General features: G+C 37.6%; 1 protein-coding gene across 2 annotated transcripts; it reads right to left on the bottom strand.

The window, feature by feature from the left end:
- Positions 1-11,873: 11,873 nt before the first annotated feature.
- On the bottom strand, positions 11,874-21,814 carry LOC116262902 (peroxidase 5-like). Of its 2 annotated transcripts, none has more exons than XM_050079854.1 (2): positions 21,493-21,814; positions 11,874-12,644 (listed from the first exon to the last, which is right to left on the bottom strand). In XM_050079854.1, exons 1-2 carry the CDS (start codon positions 21,748-21,750, stop codon positions 11,874-11,876), a joined length of 1,029 nt encoding a protein of 342 aa, XP_049935811.1. In that variant the 5' UTR covers positions 21,751-21,814. The 2 variants fall into 2 exon arrangements, with proteins under 2 accessions (XP_049935811.1, XP_031498301.1); XM_031642441.1 differs by lacking the exon at positions 11,874-12,644 and adding an exon at positions 20,288-21,251.

Raw genomic sequence — 21,814 nt, 5'->3', positions numbered from 1 at the left:
GCAGGCTGTTGGAATGCGTTTTGGTGCATACAAATGGAAGTATTTATAGGGCACAGAAGAGGATGCCTTTACTCTATTAAACAGTTCAACAAATAATATAAAAATATAGCGTGTGGAGAGCTATGATATGAAAACTATAAAGATATACATAAGTGCAAATTAAAGTGGAAGGTCAAGGGTACAAAAAGGACTTTATCGTTTTCATCCCAAGATCTCTAAGATGGACATTGTTTCAGAGAATTACATACATGCTTCAACTGGTGGAGCTTTCCATTTTTCTGTTTTTGTTTTGTAAACCTTTTTGTGATTGACCAACTCTTCGAATGGGAGACAACATGGGAGATCATCTAACAAGAGGTGTAGAGATGCAAATGGATTGGATATATCCAATTAATTATGACACAATTCTGAATTGAATTTGGTTTTCGGTAATCAGATTCGGATCAGGTTTGCAGTTTTGTAACTAAATCTGATGAATTCCATTTGATATCTACTCGTTAAAGATGTTGTTGGAGTGTGGAGTCTCATATATACTTCATACCAACCTAGTTATATGTGCTATATTGGTGCATGATTTTTTGTGTGTTAACTATAATACCTTTTAGTTCATACTGAAAAAAAAAACTTTTTGTAAAGACAAAATTGAAAATGAAAAAAATTAAAAGACTATGAAAGACTTTTTTAATCAATTATTAAAATGCCCTTCCCTCATTTACGCACACAATGAGCCTGACAACACAACTTTAAGTAGGCTTTTCTAATTTTCTTGAAAAATTTTGTAAGGACATTTTTGGGCTTGTCCCTAACTCTAATGTTTGGGGGTGATGGTTATTTTTCTTGTATCTTTGTTCTTTCTAAGATAGTGAAAAAATAAAAAAATCCCAATGTGGAAGTAGGAGAACCAAATTCGTCTCCAAACCATGTAAGAAATCTTTGTCTTTTTTTTCTTCTTCTCGGTGTCGTGAGTGTGGTCGAGAAGATCTCGTTCTTACCCGGTTAGATATAAACGTAACTTCTTATGTTACCACTACAAGAAATTTAAAAGGATTTCCCTTACGAAGAGAATGCGTTAATAAGACTTTCTATGATGGTATTGCTGCGTCACTTGCCAGCTTGCCCATGAAAAGCAACGATTGCAGCAGTATATATTCCATAAGGTTAATAATTATAAGGCCTGCTATGACACGTTATATGCGTAAATGTAAATCATCAAACACTGATTGTCAAATATACTCTATAAACTTATATATACGTTCACATAGCGGCAAGCTTGAACTGGCTGACAAAGGCTTTTTTTGGTTCTACCTCACATTTTTTTTTATAAAAGATTCTTTTTTTGGAGAACCATATAAAATGCCCGGTCAGGATATCTGATAGGCATGGTTTGAAAGATATAGAATCCAAAATAGTGGTACTTGCAACAACTTAACAAGGGAATCATTCAATATAAAAACGATTCAAAATCTGATGCAAATCTAAAATATTACTGATATGTAGGTGTAATTTTGTCCATAACACTAATGATATGGTTTGCTTGTTGGGATCAATTTTAAGTTTGTTCATAACTATGATTATTTGCATTATTTTTAAAATAACATATATTTTAGTTTGAAATTTTTTTCACATACAATGTACTAATGCCCCATAGTAAAAAATTTCTGGCTTTGCCACTGGAAGGGATAAAATAGAAGCATACAATTGTAACAAAGATATGACCAACCAACATTTATCAAAAGAGAAAAAAGAGTAAGAAGAAATGGTTTGGACATTTTCTTATTCCTCAAATCAAATAAAGCACAGGAAACTGTGCTAAGCAGGTAAAAAAATAACATCAAGTACACAAACATGAAAATCAGGAAGAAAGGAAAACGAAAGCAACCAAAACTCCAACAATCTAGAAACAATTGAAGAAACCAAAATATTATCAACTATTAGAAATCCTTGCTTAACTTGAACAGGGAGAAGAAATATTTGCGACCTAACAGGTATTGGAAGACCAAGCTGTAAGGGCAAGATTGACAATTTTTCCATCATGCCCAACCTAACAAATAAATAATGGGCCAACCAGACAATATTGAAAGAGTATTCCAGTAATGATAAGGAAGGTGAAGATACAAATACCATATCTGACAAAGAATCTAGCTAGTCAGAATAAACTGGACAATTGTGATGTATCAATTTGTAGAGAAATTATATATAAGATGAAAACTTTCAGGACAAGTGAGGAGCTGAGAGGAGGGAAAAGAACACTGTGGACATGTCATGTTGACTGAACCACATTACATCATGCCTTTGCTATTTCTTTCTTCCTCTCTGCTATATATTTTCATTGTTTTCCCTCTTATTTGACAAATCACCACCTCAATATGGAAGCAATAATTAAGGGCTGTAATTGACATCCTTACACTGCTGACTGCCCATCTCTACCCTCATATGCTAAAGTCGCTCCATCACTAATTCCGCAAAAACCCATCATATGGTCACTAGGTCTCAAGATGGTGCACCCAAACTTCAAGCCTACCAAGCCCCCGAACACCCATCCTCGAAGCTCGCTTGCTTATATCACTCCCCCGAACACCCATCGTGTAGCCTATTAGTGATCCAAATTGGATGGCTGCTATAATGCATGCCCTTCAACAGAATGAAATGTAGAATAATCCTCTTCCTAAATGAATTTCTTACTATATAGTTCAGTGCAAGTGGATCTACAAAATGGATTAACATGCAAAGCTGATGGCAATTTAGAATTATATAAGGAAAAACACATTGACATGGATATAACCAACAAGAAGGGTTGATTAATTATTTTGAAACCTTTATGGTTGGTTTAGATGACACCCTCATCTAATTTAGTTTTTGTGAAAAATAAAAACCAAGTTTTTGAATGAGTTTTAAAACAACTTTTTTTTTTTTTGGGTGCCACATCCAAAACCTAGCAAGTTTTTGAATAACATAAGAGAGGCTAGGATTTTCACTTCCTTTTACGAAACCAAGTTTTGTCAAAACTAGGTTGTTCTCAAACCTAGTTTTGATGACATTCCAAACACTCCAAAGGTCTAGTTTTACAGGCAAAAATCAGGTTTTGCAGGCCAAAACCTGGCTTTTAGTTGGCATCTAAACACCCCATTAGTCTTCTTGTTGAACCAATAATCATTCAGCATATTTTCTCTATTATCCCTGGACAAACTAAAATGTGATATGCAGCATGATGTTGTACAAAGTGCCTTAACTACGTTAGGAACTAAGGAAGAGATTTATATGGATCAATCCCTAGGGTTTAAAGATCCTCAACACCAAGTAAGGAGTGTCTATAAAAACTACAAATCCATTTACAGTTTGAAACAAGCTCCTCATGCCTATTTCAGCCACTTTTATTTTATATATTTCGGTTGGTCCATCGTTTGGCGTTCCCAACAATACTCTTATGTCTTGGTTTATATTGATAAGCTTATATAGTTATAGATACCTCTACAAAATATATAAATCTCCCTTTTATAAATCTAGGGGAAGAATTCTCTACTAAAGGCCATACATAGACCTCTATTTTTCTTTTTGGGGGATTTAAGTTGGAAGGACATATCAAGAACTTTCTTAAGTCTGAAAAAGATATAATGATGTTTCTTCTAAGAGCAAACATTAACTACTCAAACTGTCTCTCCACCAATGGGTGTCTCACAACCTAACCAAATTTTTCACGATCCAACATTGCCTGAACCACATCAATGCGTCATGACTGCTATTTTATTCTTGTTACTTGTAGTACTTGACAAAGCACCATCTTTGTATTCAATAAATAATTAAGGCCGTTGTTGCATGCCCATTCCCTTACTTGGTGGCAATATATGCACACATTCAAGGTTCACTGCATCTACTCAATGTTACCAGCTGACCTGCTTGATTACCATAATACACCCTATTATATTTATTTATATATATATATATATATAAAGGGGGAGAGATCTGATTACTGTTTAAAAAACATTGTCCAAATCTCAGTCGAAATCCATATCCATAGGAACCGATTAAGTCAAATTTGATAAAGGTTGAATAGGGCCCATGGGATATAAGATGTTCACAGAAGGTGAGCTCCAACACTAGCATCATGCATGCCCTATGAAGAGTAGGGCTTGTGGAGCATAAGGGTAACTGGGTAAGAGTGCTTATGTTTGCAGCATCAACTCCTTATGACTTACTTTTCACCAGTAAATGCAACAACCGGAGCAGAAATGCCTTTCTTGTTCTACAAATGTGCGATCAAGTTAATGAAGAAAACTCAAAGTTATCTAATAAGGTCAAGATCACGCAAGTTTATGAACGTCAAGCATAACGCTTGGTTTCTAATGTTCGGGAAGGTTTAGAACTCGATAGATGCATTTTACTAGGTACATCGGTGAACAACGAGAGATGCAACCCACGTATTTCACTGGCATACAAAGCTTTACATGCCAACAATTTATGAATTATGCGAATTAGTTTAACCCTTTTTTATGTCTGGCGTGAACTTCGAAAGCTGCTGGTTTCATGTTGGCTCACAAAATTTGCAAAGCTACGTAACTTCTTTAAGTTTGAACAACTAACCACATGAATAAGATCATGAACTTGATCCAATGTACATGTATAAATTTCCCCACGTTGCGTACGTACGGCTCTATTGCAAGAGGCATAGTTGGCTTACTTGCCCAGTTGGCTCTGGAATCTCCGAGTCAGCTCAAATCGTCAGAAAACCTGGCCACGAGTCAAGGTTGGTCTGGCTCACCCCTGACTCAGCCAGACTCGACCCGACTTGCCCCTAACTCTGCCTGACTCATCCTGACTCCGCCCATTCAGGTTATTTTAAAACTCAACTGATTCAACGATTCAACTCACCGAGTCGACAAGGCAACTCACTGACCTGGTGACTCAGTCATTTGCCGATCCAAGTCTGGTCATGGGTTCACAAAATATGGAAAGAAGCTGGGTGTCTTCATAAAGAAACAAAGCTCGAGAGAAGCATAAAGGTACGCCAGTTTAAAGAATAATTATCTTTTTTGCAAAATTAAAATGACCTTCTCATATTGACATGGTGGTTTTGGAATGGTTGAAATATGAATAGCGTGTACGATCCCCAACACCCACCATCCTTTAACTTTTGGGTGAGTAGGAGGCGTATTTCATTCTACGATTCGATTGGGAGCTGAAGTCCTTACCCTTCCCCCATCCCTCCAGCAGTGTCCTTACTTCAAAAGAAGACTTCTGCATGAGCAATCAATAGACATTGAGAGATTTAAAGAATATTCAATCCTCCATTAAACTTGATAAGAAGGGCAAAAAAAAACCTCCCTACAAAGACAAAATGGAACACCCAAAAAGTTATTTTTTGTGACAGATGAAATTACGCTATTGATAAAGGGGAAAATACCGTAGAATCACAAGAAAAATGCGTCCATCTTACTTACGTCAATGCTTTGCACGTGGAATCGGCCTTGAACTAAAGAGATATAGACTTCCTTAAAATGAAAAAAAAAAAGAAGGAAATTCTCAACAGTCAGATAAAAAATACGTTCTTCTGTATCGTTTTACTAGTATTCTGAGGTCTCAACAGCAGATTTTCCTTTAGTTCTGCGTTACTGTTAAGCTAGCATCAACTAAAACTTCAATTGTAGTTACGTGCATATTGAGATGTTAAAGTTGCCAACAGGATCAATTAATTTCTTTGTGCTCCTCATAACAAAGGGTGCAGAGGCGTTAGCAGTAGTTAACGTCACTATGCATCATTTAAGGCCACCTCTTTGCGTATAGCTAGCCGTCCCGAACAGGGAATGCTTTAAAATCTGAACCGTGGATAATTAACTTGTTGAGTTACTAAAACTAGTATTGCGAACATGAACCCTATTTTTTTTTTAATGTTTATAAGAGGGAAATTGTCTTGGGCTTAAAACCTTTAAGGCTATACCCTCATGTCTCAAGGGTTTCGGTTTGCTTCGCTTACATAGAATTACGAAACATCCTTCAACTCAGATTCCGCGCTTGCCACCATTTGTAATATAAAAGAATAACATACCAAAGCCTGCTATCAAACCCAAAAAATTAACTAAGAAGCAAAAAATCAATGAACGTCGCTGTCTTTTATTAATATATTGTCGACACAGAAGCGGTTAATTTGCTCTTCGACATGACTGGTTGACCCGTGCAAATTGATGCCCATTAGCTTATTTATATATTACTTTCATCTTTTTGAGTTATTGACCTTTAAAATAGCTTGAAATGATCTTACATTGATTTAAAACTAAAAATATTGAAAACTATAAACCCACATATTGATCCACATACAGTATGATACAGATTTTTTTCATAGTTTCATAATGCAGGAAGCTTCTTCTTTTAAGAAATACAAAAACAGTTAAGAGTAGGTTTACGAGTATCGGATACTCAAGCTGCTGAGGGAAGAAACGTTGATGGTGATTCAGACCCAGATTTGGATCCAACCAAGGGTTACTTGACCTGGACCCAGAAGTACTTTTTGGATCTTTTGGGATGCAAGTAGGGTTGTTAGTGGTCTGGGCCTGATGGTTTTGATGGATCACGCCCTAACGTCCAAACTCCAAACCTAGCTTGTTATAATTAAACTGGTTTTGGGGCCAAAAAGGCTTCAATTTGTTTGGTTCTGGGAGACATCCAAACTAAATTGTTGGGGGTATAAGAACCTGCCTTTGTCATCTTCCCGAACAACTATAGCTTGCTGGGTCAAATTTATTAGTTTTATTCTTTTCCTGGAGCGTTTCCTTTCTTGAGCATCTTAATGCATTTCATTTACATGCGATGACTGCTACTTTAGCAAAAAATTTGTGGCAGCAGCTTCATTTTAATGTCAACCAAGTTTATCTGAGTATCATTTCCATACATGTCCATATGCATGGTTGGCCGAAATAAATTCTCTGTAAAATTGTGATGTGAAAGCTGTAAATAATTAAGTAGTTGAAAGATGATGACATAGGCATCCTGAAAAATTTATTGTAATGTCCCCTCCTTTAACCAACAAACCTGTCTCTCTCTCTCTCTCTCTCTGTCGCTCTGTGTGTGTGTGTGTGTGTGTGGCATTTGAAAGTTGCAAATAATTGTAAATGATGTCCTTTATATTTTCTTGCAAAGCTGTTTTCAGTTTCGACCTTGCAAACTGCTTCATTTTTTGTTTGGCTTCGGATAATTACAAATGCACAATTTCCAATAATTAGAATTCGTATTCAATGTAAATTGGAATATATTGGTATGCCATGATGTAGTACTTGGATTTAGATTCAGTACTCTTCGCATTTGAATTTACATTTCAATATTTGTTCCTTTACATTTGGATTTCAAAGTATCAATACGTATCCCCGAAGATAAATACTGGATTTAGATTCAATATTATTTCCATTTGAACTTACATTTCAATATTTGCTCCTTTAGATTTTCATTTCAACGCATCAATTACTTATCCTCGACCCTGAATCACCAGAAACATTCTTGAACCCTGGGGGCATGATAGGAAAGAGAAGGGTTCAACTTTCACTAGGGCAGTGAGATTTCCTCCCATTCATCCGAGAGTATTGAGTACTTGATCTGTATTTGGTTGATTCATTAGACAAAATCCATCAAGTTAGTAAATGCTCACAAAACATTTATATTGTACTTGTAAACTAAGTTATATACATAAAGGGAAAATCAGGTTTGCAATTTCAGCCAGTATTGTGCTGGCTTCATGTTCTTTTCTCTATATTGTTCCAATTTTATCAAATGTCTCCGGAAAGACTCACGTTCTTGGTTGTCGTTTGAACAAACAATGTTGAGAAAAGCCAGACTTAAACATAGTGACTAAGCTTTTCAAACAACATATTTCTTCCACCCCCACTCCAAAATAAAAGTCTTATCATCCCAGGGATGTCAAAATATATTCCTCCCTCCCACCCTAAAGTACTATGGATTACTTGATCCGCATTTGGGTAATTCATTAAAACAAATTTTTTTCCAAACCATCAACTTTACTGAATGCTCACAAGACTTTTATATTGTACTCATCTAAACTACGCTACATATATGAAGTGAAAATCAGATTTTCAATTGTAATTATCCGTGCCATGTTCACTTCACTATTGTTCCAATTAATTTATTAAGTGTCTCCAAAGAGACGCAAGTTGTTGGTTTTGATCTAAACGAATGGGAAAAACAAGCACAAACAATTGTAATCATCCTTGCACAAGGGACATGTCCTCTTCCCTATGTCGTTCCAATTTTATCCAATGTTTCTAAAGAGAAAGAACAAGGTTGGAAAAACTAGCACAAACTGAAGGACAAAGCTTTTCAGATGAAAATGATGTATGGTGATTACTTTGTTGTACAGATGGACTATATTGTGTGTTGATGCATGTTTTAGTGTCCTATGGTTTATTTAGATTATGCAATATCGGCCCATGATTGGAATGAGTACTCGGTATACATGCAGTTGTTGCAGTATGTTATTTATGGTAATTGCTTTGTTATTCAAATGGACTATATTGTGTGTTAACACATGCTAGTGTGTCTTATGGTTTAGTTGGATAATGCATCATAGGCCCAGGATAGGCTCTCTTCAGAGTTTATCTTTGATGCGTTCATGTTTGTTTTTGGGTACTCTCTCCTTAGAGGGTGGTGTTTCTCGATCATGTTGCTGTCAAGATGGAGGCGGCACCGAATTATGTCATTATTTTATCCATATTGGTCACAGCTTCTGTATATTCGGTCTTGTTGAACGATGCCCTTTTGTATAAATATAACATTTATATATTTATATGTATGTTTTGGGTTTCTCGACCAGAGTATGGGTGTGTCGTGTTAATTATGATGCCACTGCAACAGAATAGAACACATATATGCTTAAGATATTTTTTCCACCCGCAATCCAAAAAGAAAGTCTTCTTTACTCAAGAGATGTCACAATATACATATACACACACACAACCCACATGAATGTAATAAGCAGCAAAATAAAAGCAATCACCATAAAAAGAAAGACACCAAGTTTTAATGTGAAAAATGCTCTGCAAGAATCACAGGACCGAAAGCGGCCCAACAACGTTATACTAAATAATATGAGAATGGCTACAAAAGACGACAACCCTTTAAATATGCTTACATTCTAATGGGCCCACAAACCAACGAAGTGAAATACAATAAAGCAAACAAAAGGGAAAGAGTGGGAAAATACCATTAAACCAAGAGTGGTATCTTTCTGACATCAAAATGCTCACTTTTTCTGAGAAGAGTGAAAGTCTCCCTATCCTCAATCTCTTCCTTTTATTCTCTTTCATTCTCTAATGGCTTCAAGATGAATGAAGAATAAGAATCGCCCTTCTTTCTATTGTCTTTTATCAAGAAAAGCCCAAAAGCAAAGAAGAAGAAGCCCAAAAAGCAAGCCTGCCCAAAACCATATTCCATCAGTTTTATGAAAGTTGCTTCTTTTCAAGCGCCGCAAACAAATACCCATAAAAATGGTCTTTAAATTTCGACTTTGGATTGGATCGTCGATCCACATAGAGGGGATCCAACCCAACAAACAAGATTTTGTTTGTTTGTTTTTTTTAAGAACCAAGTTTCTAGATAACCACTAGATTTGGCCAAAAATCCAGTTTTAAATGGGTCATCCAATCCAAACTTTGCCAGTACTTTCTAGCTTTCTGGATTTGATTTCAATCGAACCTCGAATGGCGAATGCATTCTTCTTATCCACAATTTTTTTTTTAAACCTTTGCCGCAAGTCAAAGAACACTAAACCGAGGATACTTGTGGGCTTGAAATGACCCATCCCGTTTCCCATCATTCCAGGAGCAACTTCTTAGAACTACTTTCCTACAAATTATGGGAACAGCAATCAAACACAACCCTGTAGATTAACGTAAGGAACATTTCCCTCCAAAATCCTCTCGAGCCGGCCAAAAGCCCAACCTTACAATTAGGGCTGAATGAGAGCGGACAGTTCAAACTCAAATTCAGTCTTAGTGAGCCTGGCTTGAGCATGGCACGCATGAGTCAAACTTTTATGGGGGTCGAGCTAGCGCCTCTCTAGTAAGCTGTAGAAAGATCAAACCAACTTGGCTAAGCCTGAGCTAAGCTGAATGTAATTACATAAAAAACTTGGATTTACTGAAGAAGTTATGTGCCCAACAGAAAACATATCAATGGGTCCAATTGAAAAATATATCGACACCCTATAATATTGCATAAAGCAAGTGCTTGTGAGGAATGTGTGGAAGAATTATATATCATCTTTAACAACATGGGTGGTTAATATAAGTGTGTTTACTGGAGCTTAATTATGTGAGTCCAGTTAATGACTCAAGCTTGGCTCATTTACTTAATGGTTCGAGTTTTAGCATGAATCACACCCAGCTAAAATGAGTGGCGCTGGAGCATAATTGGGATCCTGAACATGGTCAACGCTAGCTATCTCTTTCCCCTCCTACTCACTCATTTTCTTTGTGCATGATTGTTCTTTACCTATTTTGAACTATAGAGCTATTTCAGTTCATTCCTTTTATCATTCAGGACTTGAAGCAGCCCCTAAACTCGGGGTAGATGGAACCAAGGCCTTCGGCTAAAATAAAAAAAAGGGGACTGATGTGCAGTAATGTTTATTCAGTTTCATTTACTCGAATTGTTAATAATCCTCTATAATGATCACAATAAAATACTTCTTTCAGGCCCACTTACAATAACAGCTCAATAATTCAATTCGATTGCCATACGATTGCGTGTTGAGAGGATCCCCACGTGTTCACACGTTCATGAATGTGATCGTGAAGTGGGAAAGGAATAATCGACATTGAATTCCTCTTTTATGATCACGGTGGTCTGTGAACGGCCATATTCAAGTACTACAATAATTATTTAACAAATCTCCGTCGGTCTGCACGCCTTCTGGTCGCTCATCCTTCCAAGTTGGATCATAAATAACAAGCTTGAAATTCACTGCTTCAATGCCAGCCGTAGTTTATATAATTTGTAACTAACCCTCACCGCACCACAAACCATTGATAATGCCAATATACAGAGAGAGAGAGAGAGAGAGAGAGAGAGAGAGAGAGAGAGAGAGAGAGAGAGAGAGAGAGAGAGAGAGAGGATATATATATATATATATATATATATATGTGTGTGTGTGTGTGTTAGCCCTTAGATTAGCGGGGATACAATTTTGCACGTAATTACAAACAAAGAGACATTCTTCTAAAGGGGTGTCTAATGCAGAAAAAAGTGCTCAGCAAATTATTGTATATGTAATCTTATTTAAGGTAAAATGTACACCGACTTTTTTTACCTTTGTTTCACATTAAGAATGATAAGATAGGTAAATATATCGGACTGAGGTTTTTTATCATGGAACACTAAATATATAATTAACAAATTTCTAATTGATCTTAGGGTAGCAACCTGGTCCCATGGGGCTAACCCATTTAACTGAATTTAGTTTCACCGAGATCCAACATGTAAATTCAATGTTTAAAATTGTGGTCGGTGGGGCATACGTCCCACGAAGCCCCCAGCTATCGAGGCCCTTGTGTGAGAGACAAATACAAATGTAAAGAAAGGGAGAACGGTAGAACTTGGCCATCAATCATTAACCTCCTATAAGATGGACCCATGAAAATTGAACTTAGAACATGTTGTTCATGTGCCGTGGAGAATGCAAACAAAGGTACCTTACCAAACAAGAACCATAAATTATTGCCACAATCACTTGTCTCACCGTTACAACAGAAATGAATAAAGTGGGTAACAACCAATTGGCCCCAACCAAACTTCGACATATTATTTTGTCCGATATATCACACACTAAAGAAAAGAAAGGTTTTCCATTTTTAGATATGAAAAGCAAGAACTAGAGATCAATTGATAACCCTGCAGGACTTCCTGATCTGTCCTTGAGACCCAGTCAACACCTCAATCTTCCCCATCCGCACCATCGCGTCCGCAAACTTATGCAACCAAATCGAGCCACTGTTAATGTTTGCCTGCACCATCTTGGCCGTGTCATCCCTCTCCATCAATGCCTGGTCCGATGAGAGAAGGCCCCTGTGGTTCTTGAGGTTCACGTAGTATTGGTTGTCCAACGTCCGTGGTGTCACTGGGTCCAATGGTACGGTTGGATCCTGGCGCGATCCTGGAGCTGGGCATTTGCTTCTCAAGTCAGATACGTACTTCGGGTCCATGGAGGGCTCCGAGGCATTCGTTGTGTTCTTGAAGCTATACAGCCTGTTCGAAAATGCAGAACAGTGGGAATCCCCGATCGTGTGTGCACCGGACAGCGTGACCATGTCCTCGAGAGAAAAACCCTTCCTTGCAAAGTTCTCTTGTAATTGCTTGACGTCGAAGAATGCCATCGGCAAGTTCTGGTTAACTTCGGATTTCTTGGAGACAAGGCCGTCTCGTCGCCCTGCCGGCACCGGATAGAAGAACCCTCCGGCAACGCGGACAGACTCCCGGGCGGCGAAGGCAACAATGTCCGCACAAGAGACCACTTGCGGGCATTGGGACTCCAGGATGGATTTGGCTTCATCTATGACGTCGAACCCATTGAGACTGGGGTTGTTTGTAGGGGAATCCTTCTCGGCTGGATTGCCCGGCGTAGAGTCCAGCAGCACAGATGCATCACAACCCTGTGAATTTAAATCAAAACCAGGACGTTTTAGTTTAAAAAATTTGTCAAAGATTGGCGACACGGGAAGTTACGGTTGCGGGGCCTTGACAAATGAATATGTTGTGGTCTTTCATTGGCAATTTAATGGGAGGTCAAAACAGTTTCCTTTCACCCTGTTAACAGGGTGTGGGTGTTGCTTTTGCTTATAGTGTCTGGGGTTGCATTAAGGCCAAGGGCTTGTGGGTGCCAAATTAGGGCTTGGCAGGTTGGAGATGGCACGTGGTTTTTTAAAACTCCACTACATCATAGAAATATATTAACCTAAAGTGTTTGAATGATTATATGTGCGGTATTGGTACATGAATTTTTGTGCATTAATATGGTTAACAACTAAAGTACCTTTAGTTTACACTTAAAAAAATTGTAAACACAAAAATAAAAATGAAAAAAAATAAAATGATTATAAAGGACATTTCTTTTGAACAAATTATAAAAATATCCTTCACTACTTTACAGTGTACCATGGGCACGGCGCACACAACTTTCTCTGGTTTGAATAGGGAGCTTTAGCTTGAAGTTTACACTCCAATGGCGTTGTAACATGTATAATTTTTATGCTACTTACAGTTACAGACGTAGATCAAACATCTAGGAAGATAGAAGGTGCTCAACCTGACAAAGCAGTCGTGGAAGTGCAACCTGATCAGCGCAGCAGGCGTGCCTGGATCGCGAGCAACGGCCTTTGTGACCGTGCTTCTCACGACGTCCTCAACGGAAGGGCAGTTGCGGCTGTAGTAGCCGACGCGCAACTCGCCATCGTGAGCTAAAACAACTGAGGCCAACTCCATCAGCAGGCAGAACAGTGCCAAGCTACCGGCCATGGCGAGGCGGCCATGACTAGAGGAATATGGAGCCATGCCCTTCATGTATTTTGTCTGTCTATCTCTAAAGGGAACTCGGTGGAATGGATGAAGCGATTTGTGGGAGTGCTCTACTCTTACTTGTGTTTCTGTGCATTCAAAGGGGCGCGTGGCCCTGGTATTTATAGGCATGGAAGGGGATACCTTCTTAATTTGCAGCTAACAGGATGAGGAGACAACACAGCGCGTAGAAGCATAAGATATAATTGACTAAGACTGGTCTAAAGGGGTTGGTACAATCAAAGAGCAATAAAATATGCATATTTTTTATCTTGATGGGCGAAGCAGCTAACCCTTTTTGCTTTTTGCTGCTTGAGAAACTTTCCATGTAGCGGCCGGACGAACTAATAGCCTGATCTAGTAAAGAAGTCTGAATCCTATTCAGTAATTATATTGAAATTGGATATATAGGTTTATAACTGGATATTAACCCAAATCTAATGTCTGAATGAGATCCAATGTAGATCAGACATGATTGCATATTTATGTTTTAAGAGATAAAGCTTGAATTTGGATCCAACTATAGGGAACCACCACCTACCACCTAGAAAAGATGCTCGAAGTTCTTTATTCCTTCATGTAGAACCTGAATAAGTCAAATATGGTAAAAGTTGATCCCTACCCGGATCTTAACTATTCACCTCAGTGGCGGAGCCACATAAAATAAAAACTGGTGTGGGTAGTGGTAAAAGATGCTCGAAGGTCTATTAATATTTACTTTGTTATATATGTAATTGCCCCTTCAAATATAAAGATATATGATATAGTGCCCCTGTAAAAAAAAAAAAAAAAATCTGGCTTCCCGGGGCAGAAGGGGTGAGTTTTCCAGGTGAGAAAACCTGGTGAGCACTGAGCAAGAAGTAGATAAGGAGAGCATAAAGAAGGAAGCACCTTCGTCGTCCCGCATCGGTGGTTGTTCGCATTTGAATAAGTCAGAACTCCCCGTAGAGTGGGCTGCCCATAAAAATAATAGAAAAAACAGATCGAATTTTCAATCATTATAGATATTTTAGTTCAAAGTTCGGTCGTAGAAAGAATGCGTTTCCCGCGACGCCATAACATGGCGTAACAGGTACACTCAACCGCGAGCGTCCGTTGTTTCGATCTTCATCGGATGCTCAGCATTTTTAAAGAAAGAAACTAAAAAGAATGACAAGAGGCCGTCGTTAACCCGCTGATTACGGCGACGTCGGCGGGGGTTGCTGGCCGGGCGTAGCCGGCGGCGGTTATGCTTGATGGGCATCGTCAACACCCGGTCTTTCTCATAAGAAATTTACTTTATGGGGCAACAGATTCTCCCATCCCGGCATTGTTGCTGGATCTTACTACTATTTCACGTCTTGTGTAATTTTTTAATCTTCTTCTAACATCTGACTTGAAGATGGAATTAAGCTACTGGGCTCACAAACTTAGCAAGATAAAGTCCTTTAACATCAACAACAAACCACATAAATTCGAGCACAAACTTAACCCTGTGTGATACATGCCAAAGGTATCGTTACGTGTGAGAAGTCAAGCCCACAATTCTCCTGAGGAGAAGACTTTCACGTGGTCAGCCATGAAGTGATGGGTAGAAAGATGATGCAGCTGGAGTTCTTCCGCATGATTTGCATGTTCACATTGGAAATATAGGCGCCCGCAAAAATTGAGCTTACATTTTCCTTCGTGATTTGTTTCATGGAATATTCAGATTTTGGAATGAACTATCATGAAGTATATAAAAGCCTGCAATGTAAATTTTTAGAGATTTGTAGGCCTGGATATCGATTCGATTTGTTTTAAAATAGATGTTTTTTGTTGTTCTACACAATTTAGAGGTCAAACGATTTCAACAGATTGTACTTTCATAAATATATTTTTCATGAAAATGTTGGTCTCAATTCCGTTTTAATTGAAACGTGATGTGAATCGAATAGGTCAGAACTTAGTACTATTTTCAGTGCCGTTTTGCATTATCTTAACATTTCTTCAGGAGGACCATGATCAGATTTTTGAAGTCCAAAAAGATTTGAATCCTGATCTTAATTTGCCCTGAAATGCAAGTTTTGTTAGTTATTAAATTTGGATTTGAATATGGATTTCACTTGTTTTGAACCCATTTATAATTGGGTTTATAACTATATTTGATTTATTTTGAGAATACATGCATTGTGGTTTGTTCACTATTCCAAACAGATTTTATTCAAGCACATATCCAAAATCTAGTTTGACTGAGTTAGTTAAGCATACACAAGTTCAGACTCAGTTTCTTATGTTATGTTTAATTATTGTAAATGACATTCAATATAATAGATAATTTTATGAAAGTAAGGCAAGAATTGCGATAAACAGTAGATATGGGTATGGATCTCATGTACTTCATTAGCATTTAATAGACATGGCTCGAATTTCTTTCATGTACGCTTGTGCATATTCGTTGTTACAAAATACATGTGGATCCCGATCTAACTTCTTTTAACAAATGTATATGCTTGTAATATACATTTGTTTGTATTGCGATCTAATAATATGATGGACATCTGTGCCACTTTATTGCAAAAGAAAATGGGTTATTCTTGTCATTCAGTTTGCTTTGGTTTTGCGGATTGATTTATGCAAGGATAATAGTCGCATATAGATTTAGATATGGACCAGTCTCGGTTGGAGACTCACTTACAGATTGATGTCACTGTGATCTTGCTACATCACGAGTTTGTTTAAATTTGAATTTGAAATGCGTGTTGTTGACTCTAATGATTACTGGATGTAGTTGATAATTGATTTTGATGACCTTTATTATGTTGGTTATTGTGATTTAGTCATGCTATTCCAAATGCTTATACATGTTGAACATGCAGTAGGTGAATCATATGAGCACACCAGTATATATATGGAAAGCATGCTAAAATATTTGAATTAAGCATAAATGTTCATAATGATTAATGCATAATCTGTTCTAACCGTGTATGGTTTGAACTGCTTAATTGTGTGAAAATGCCAATATCGGTTGAGACACCACCTGTGTTCTGATTAGGCATGAAAACACTTAATTATGGTTGCAAGCATGCCAACAGAAAATAACTACCACTTGAATATGTTACTATTGGAAATACTTATTATTCGTTTTAAAATTATACAAGTGCATATTCCACATGGAGTCTATGTCTTGTTTCTCCTAACTTTACATACTAATAGTGTAAGTTTGATTTGTACTGCATGACGTATATAAACTAGTAAACCAATGGTCGACGTTGTACTGAGAACTTTCTCAGGTTCTCACATCCAATTTCTCATTTCAAGTGATTGTCAATAGAAGTGGTGGTAATGAGGTTGTAGTGCTATCGTAATGAGCTGATGGTGTTTAACTCATATGTGTTGTATGTTGGTTTTTTGTAAATTTAAAGAATTTGGGATATTCCATATAATTGTACTCCATGACATTATGAAATATTGTCCTTGAATGTGTAATCATATATGTTGTTTAAGTCTTGGGGGTTTTAAGGTAGTCGGCAACAGTGCCTAATAGTTTTGAAAGGTTGATGCTTTAAAAAGTTATTTCTACACATTATGATTTTCATTTTAAACAATTTTGGATTCTGGAAAAAGAGAAACCTCAAAAATTAGGGTCGTTACATCTTCTCCTTCAACTTCACATTTGTTGGCAAAAAACAGAAAAAAAGTGATATTTTTATTTTAGTATCATTCTTTTAAATATTGCAATTTTGTATTTTGGATGGTTTTCTTTAATTTCCCATTTTCATCTTATTTTTGTGGAAAAGAAAACAATATTTGTGACAATGGGTTGAGCACAAGGATGAACGTAAATAAATTGTGAATGTTTCTAAACACTACCATAATACTGGATGATATTTGGATGTCAGAGCTGACTAATTAAGCAGGATATTTCCCACATGTTAACAAACATAATCAAAATTACAGCACTAAAATGTCAGACAATTTTTAAGCATCAGAAAAAAAGAGACGCATAGAAGCTTACATCATCTGACATGGCATCAAGTCCTTTCAAAAGCTCTGAACCAAGAAGAAGCCTGGTCTGCAAGTGAAATTAGAAGTTTCAAATTGTGCACCGTCAGAAAGAAAGAATAATGCAAACTTTTTGATGAGTTCCAATAATACAAACCCGTGACAAATCATATCTTCTTTAGTGTGTTGTAAGTTTTTAAGCTCACAACTGCTGCACTTTAGACAAGCACATCTAATCTTCTCATTTACAACTGAATTATTCATCTCGGCAAATTCGATAAACTCGTTAACTCCATTTAAATATTTTTGGCTTAACCTAATAAAAAAAGTAGAAGAATGTTTGTAAAGGTACTTATGGTATATAGATAGTGACATGAACGTCAAAAATCAAAATTCCAACAATCTAACATACATGTGTTTACTAATCCAACTTTCATCAACCATGGGATTACCGTAAGAAATGAAATGGCTTTTTGGTGAGGCAAAATGGTTTGAAATCTAACTCTCTACAATAGAAACTAGTTATGTTTTTTCGTTTTTGGTTCCCGTAGAAATTCTTGTGCGCATACAAAGTGCTTTTACATGTCCTATTTGTACATCCAAACCGAATCCTATATATATATATATATATATATATATATAGAGAGAGAGAGAGAGAGAGAGAGAGAGACACACACACACACACATAATGCATAATTATGATTTTCATATTGAAGAATCACAAAAATTTTAAAAAGATGTTGATGACAAACAAGTGATGAACTTATAAGGCAGCTTGGACATATCATTGAATCAAAATATCTAATGATTTTTGTTCGAACTGCAGGAAAATGTGGGGCGAAGGATGGCTAACTATGAGACTTCAAGTGATACTGTTACTGAAGAGAAACTTTGTCATATTATAGGGGAAAGAGCCATTTTGTTGGAAAGTTACCCTTGAGAATGATGTTATCTTAATGAAGCAGATCACTCATTAATATGTACAAAAGGCTTTCCCCAATCTTAAACAGCATGGTATACTTCTTTTAGGGATCCTTGATGCATTTCCACTAGTTATGCATAGGGATTAGTTCATACTAGATGTGTTACTGTTATTAGATTAAAGCACACCAGTGGTTATATCTATACCAAGCCTTTATCTCCAATTGGATCCGAAGATTCTGGGTGCACAAGACTGCAATAGTCATCATTACGTAATCTGTGATTTTGTGATGATGGATCAGTGAAACAAGACAGACTTAACATAATAAAATTGTGTTCAGGTACCATGCTTGTAAGATTGGCTTATGATGGTTCAAATTTTCAAAAACTAGAAGCCCTTATCCAACTTGCACTGGAGGCACTGAACATGTAAAAGCAACATATTTTGTGTCTCTTCGCTAACATGTATGTTCAGTACTAAGCTGATTGCTTATATTACATAGTGAAGAAGCCAAGTTTCAATCATTTATATATTGCTAATAAAGCCAACGAAACTTAGGAAGACGTCTTACATAAGCATACATCTTTCACCAAGTAAAATCATCATAAACAAACAAGAACCATAGTAGTCCACATGTGGGGCTTGATGACTACTTGCGGCAAACATTTCATTTTTATAGAAGATGACATACAACTTGCATTGGTGTGGAATCTTACATAATAGAAATAAGAAAAATATATTATATATTAAACAACATTCATCAAGCACATGTAACCGAGTCACCATTGACACAGCTCTGATCAGATTGAACATAGGCGTCAGATTGAACATTAAATCTAATCCAGGCATCAGCCAATATATAACTAGCTATAGCTTATTGCTCTAGCAACAAAGAAGATACATAATGAATTTGATGCCTTGCTCGTACGGCTGATGCATAGCTTATACTTTATAATATAATGAGATATAATGAAGAAAGACTGTTAAGGCTTAAGCTACTTTCACCTCGTTCAAGCGTATCAGAATAACACTTAAGTCGATGTCATAACAAGAGACCTAATGTGATTGAATCCATAGCCACAAAAAACACGTTATTTTCGAAAAAAAAAAGTGAAAAAAATGTGAGGAAATGAAACGCCATTTAAAACTTAAAAAACGTGTTTTTTGAAAACAAAACATGAAAAAATGCATTTTTTCATGTTCTCTTATTTTTTTAATGTCAAACAGCTTTTTTTACTTTCTATTTTTTATTTGTTGCAAATCTATTTATCTTTTGATGTTTCTTTCTGTTATTATTTTCTCACTTATTTTATTTTTCTTTTTTTTTGTTTTTTAAATTTTCTTTTAAAATATTATTTTTTTCCATATTTTTAAGCTTGTCATAGTATATCTAAAAAATCCTTGCCACTTTAAACTCCGAAATGTTATTTGTGGCTATGATTGAAACAATCTAGAGAACTCCTTAGAAGTTCTTATTCACAAGAAGATGTCATATAAAATACTGAAGTCACATTTACTGAACTGCATTCACCTACTTAGATGACAATAGAATGAAGGTTAAACTAAACTGCAAAGATAGGAAGCAATATTTAATTTAGGAGAAAACATAATGTGGTCTGAGCCAGAGCGTCGTTCGTCAAACAAACAAAAAACTTGTCCTCAAACACGAACACACAAAACCATAGAAAAAGAAAAACCAGATAACATGAAGCGTCAAACGCCCGAACCCATTAGAACAAAAGGGATCACCTAGCGAGAGACGGAGACATAGACAGATCTTGAGCGAGAGAGAGAGAGAGAGAGCAATGATAATGCACAATAAGGTATCTTACCAATCAAGAACGAAAAATTATTGCAACAATCACTTGTCTGACGAGTACAACTGAAATGGATAAAGTTGGTGATGATAGCCAATTGGACATAGCCAAACTTCATCACATTATTTTTGTCTGCTATAATATCAGACATGAGAAAAAGAACGGTTTTAGATTTTCAGATTCGGACAGCCAGAACTAGGGATCAAAGCATTATTGAAACCTAACCAACGACTTCAATTGACAACCCTGCAGGACTTTCTGATCTGTCCCTGCGACCCAGTCAACACCTCGATCTTCCCCATCCGCACCATCGCATCCGCAAACTTATGCAACCACATCGACCCACTGTTTATGTTCGCCAGCACCATCCTGGCCGTGTCTGCCCTGTCCATCAATGCCTGGTCTGATGAGAGAAGGCCCCTGTGCGACTTCACGTTCACGTAGTACTGGTTGTCCAACGTCCGTGGTGTCACTGGGTCCAATGATACGGTTGGATCCTGCCCCGATCCTGGAGCTGGGCATTTGCTTTTCAGGTCAGACACATACGTCTGGTCCATGGATGGATCTGATGCATTCGTTGTGTTCTTGAAGTTATAGAGCCTGTTCGAAAAAGCAGAGCAGTGGGAATCCCCGATCGTGTGTGCACCGGACAGCGTGACCATGTCCTCCAACGAGAAGCCCTTTCTTGCAAAGTTCTCTTCCAATTGCTTGACGTTGAAGAATGCCATCGGCAAGTTCTGGTTAACTTCAGATTTCTTGGAGACAAGGCCGTCTCGTCGCCCGGCCGGCACTGGGTAGTAAAATCCTCCGGCGATGCGGACGGACTCCCGGGCGGCAAAGGCAACGATGTCAGCACAAGAGACGACTTGCGGACATTGGGACTCCAAGGTGGATTTGGCTGCATCTATGACGTCGAATCCATTGAGGCTGGGGTTGTTTGTAGGGGAATCCTTCTCGGCTGGGTTGCCCGGGGTGGAGTCCAGCAGCACAGATGCATCACAACCCTGTGAATTTAAATCAAAATCTCCATGTTTCAGTTAAAATAAATTCGTCAAGGATTTCTTACACAGAAAGTTGGCCAGTTGGAGATGGGACATGGTTTTCTAGAACACTACTACATTATGGAAATATACTAATCTCAAACTGGAATATGTCAAACTGGGATGGCACCATAGCATTTATAATTTTGTGCTACTTACAGTTACAGACATAGATCAAACAGATAGGAAGATGGTAGGTGCTCACCCTGACAAAGCAGTCATGGAAGTGCAACCTGATCAGCGCAGCAGGCATGCCGGGATCGCTAGCAACAGCCTTTGCGACCGTGCTTCTCACGACGTCCTCCACGGAAGGGCAGCTGCGGCTGTAGTAACCGACGCGCAGCTCGCCATCGTGAGCTAATCCGACTGAAGCCAACCCCATCAGCAGGCAGAACAGTGCCAAGCTACCGGCCATGGCGAGGCGGCCATGAGTAGAGGAATATGGCACCATGATGCCCTTCATGTATTTTGTCCGTCTATCTCGAAAGAGCAATGGATGAAGCGATTTGTGGGAAAGCTCGATTCTA

The sequence above is a fragment of the Nymphaea colorata genome, chromosome 10 (genome assembly GCF_008831285.2).
Source record: "Nymphaea colorata isolate Beijing-Zhang1983 chromosome 10, ASM883128v2, whole genome shotgun sequence".
NCBI classification, from domain to species: domain Eukaryota; kingdom Viridiplantae; phylum Streptophyta; class Magnoliopsida; order Nymphaeales; family Nymphaeaceae; genus Nymphaea; species Nymphaea colorata.
The sequence above is the reverse complement of the archived record's forward strand: the minus strand, read 5'-3'. Positions and strand labels throughout refer to the sequence as shown.

Coding starts and splice junctions, on each gene's coding strand:
- LOC116262902 (XM_050079854.1), bottom strand. CDS start 21,750: ATGAAGGGCATCATGGTGCCATATTCCTCTACTCATGGCCGCCTCGCC. Junction 12,645..21,492: donor TCCATGACTGCTTTGTCAGG/GTGAGCACCTAC, acceptor TTAAATTCACAG/GGTTGTGATGCATCTGTGCT.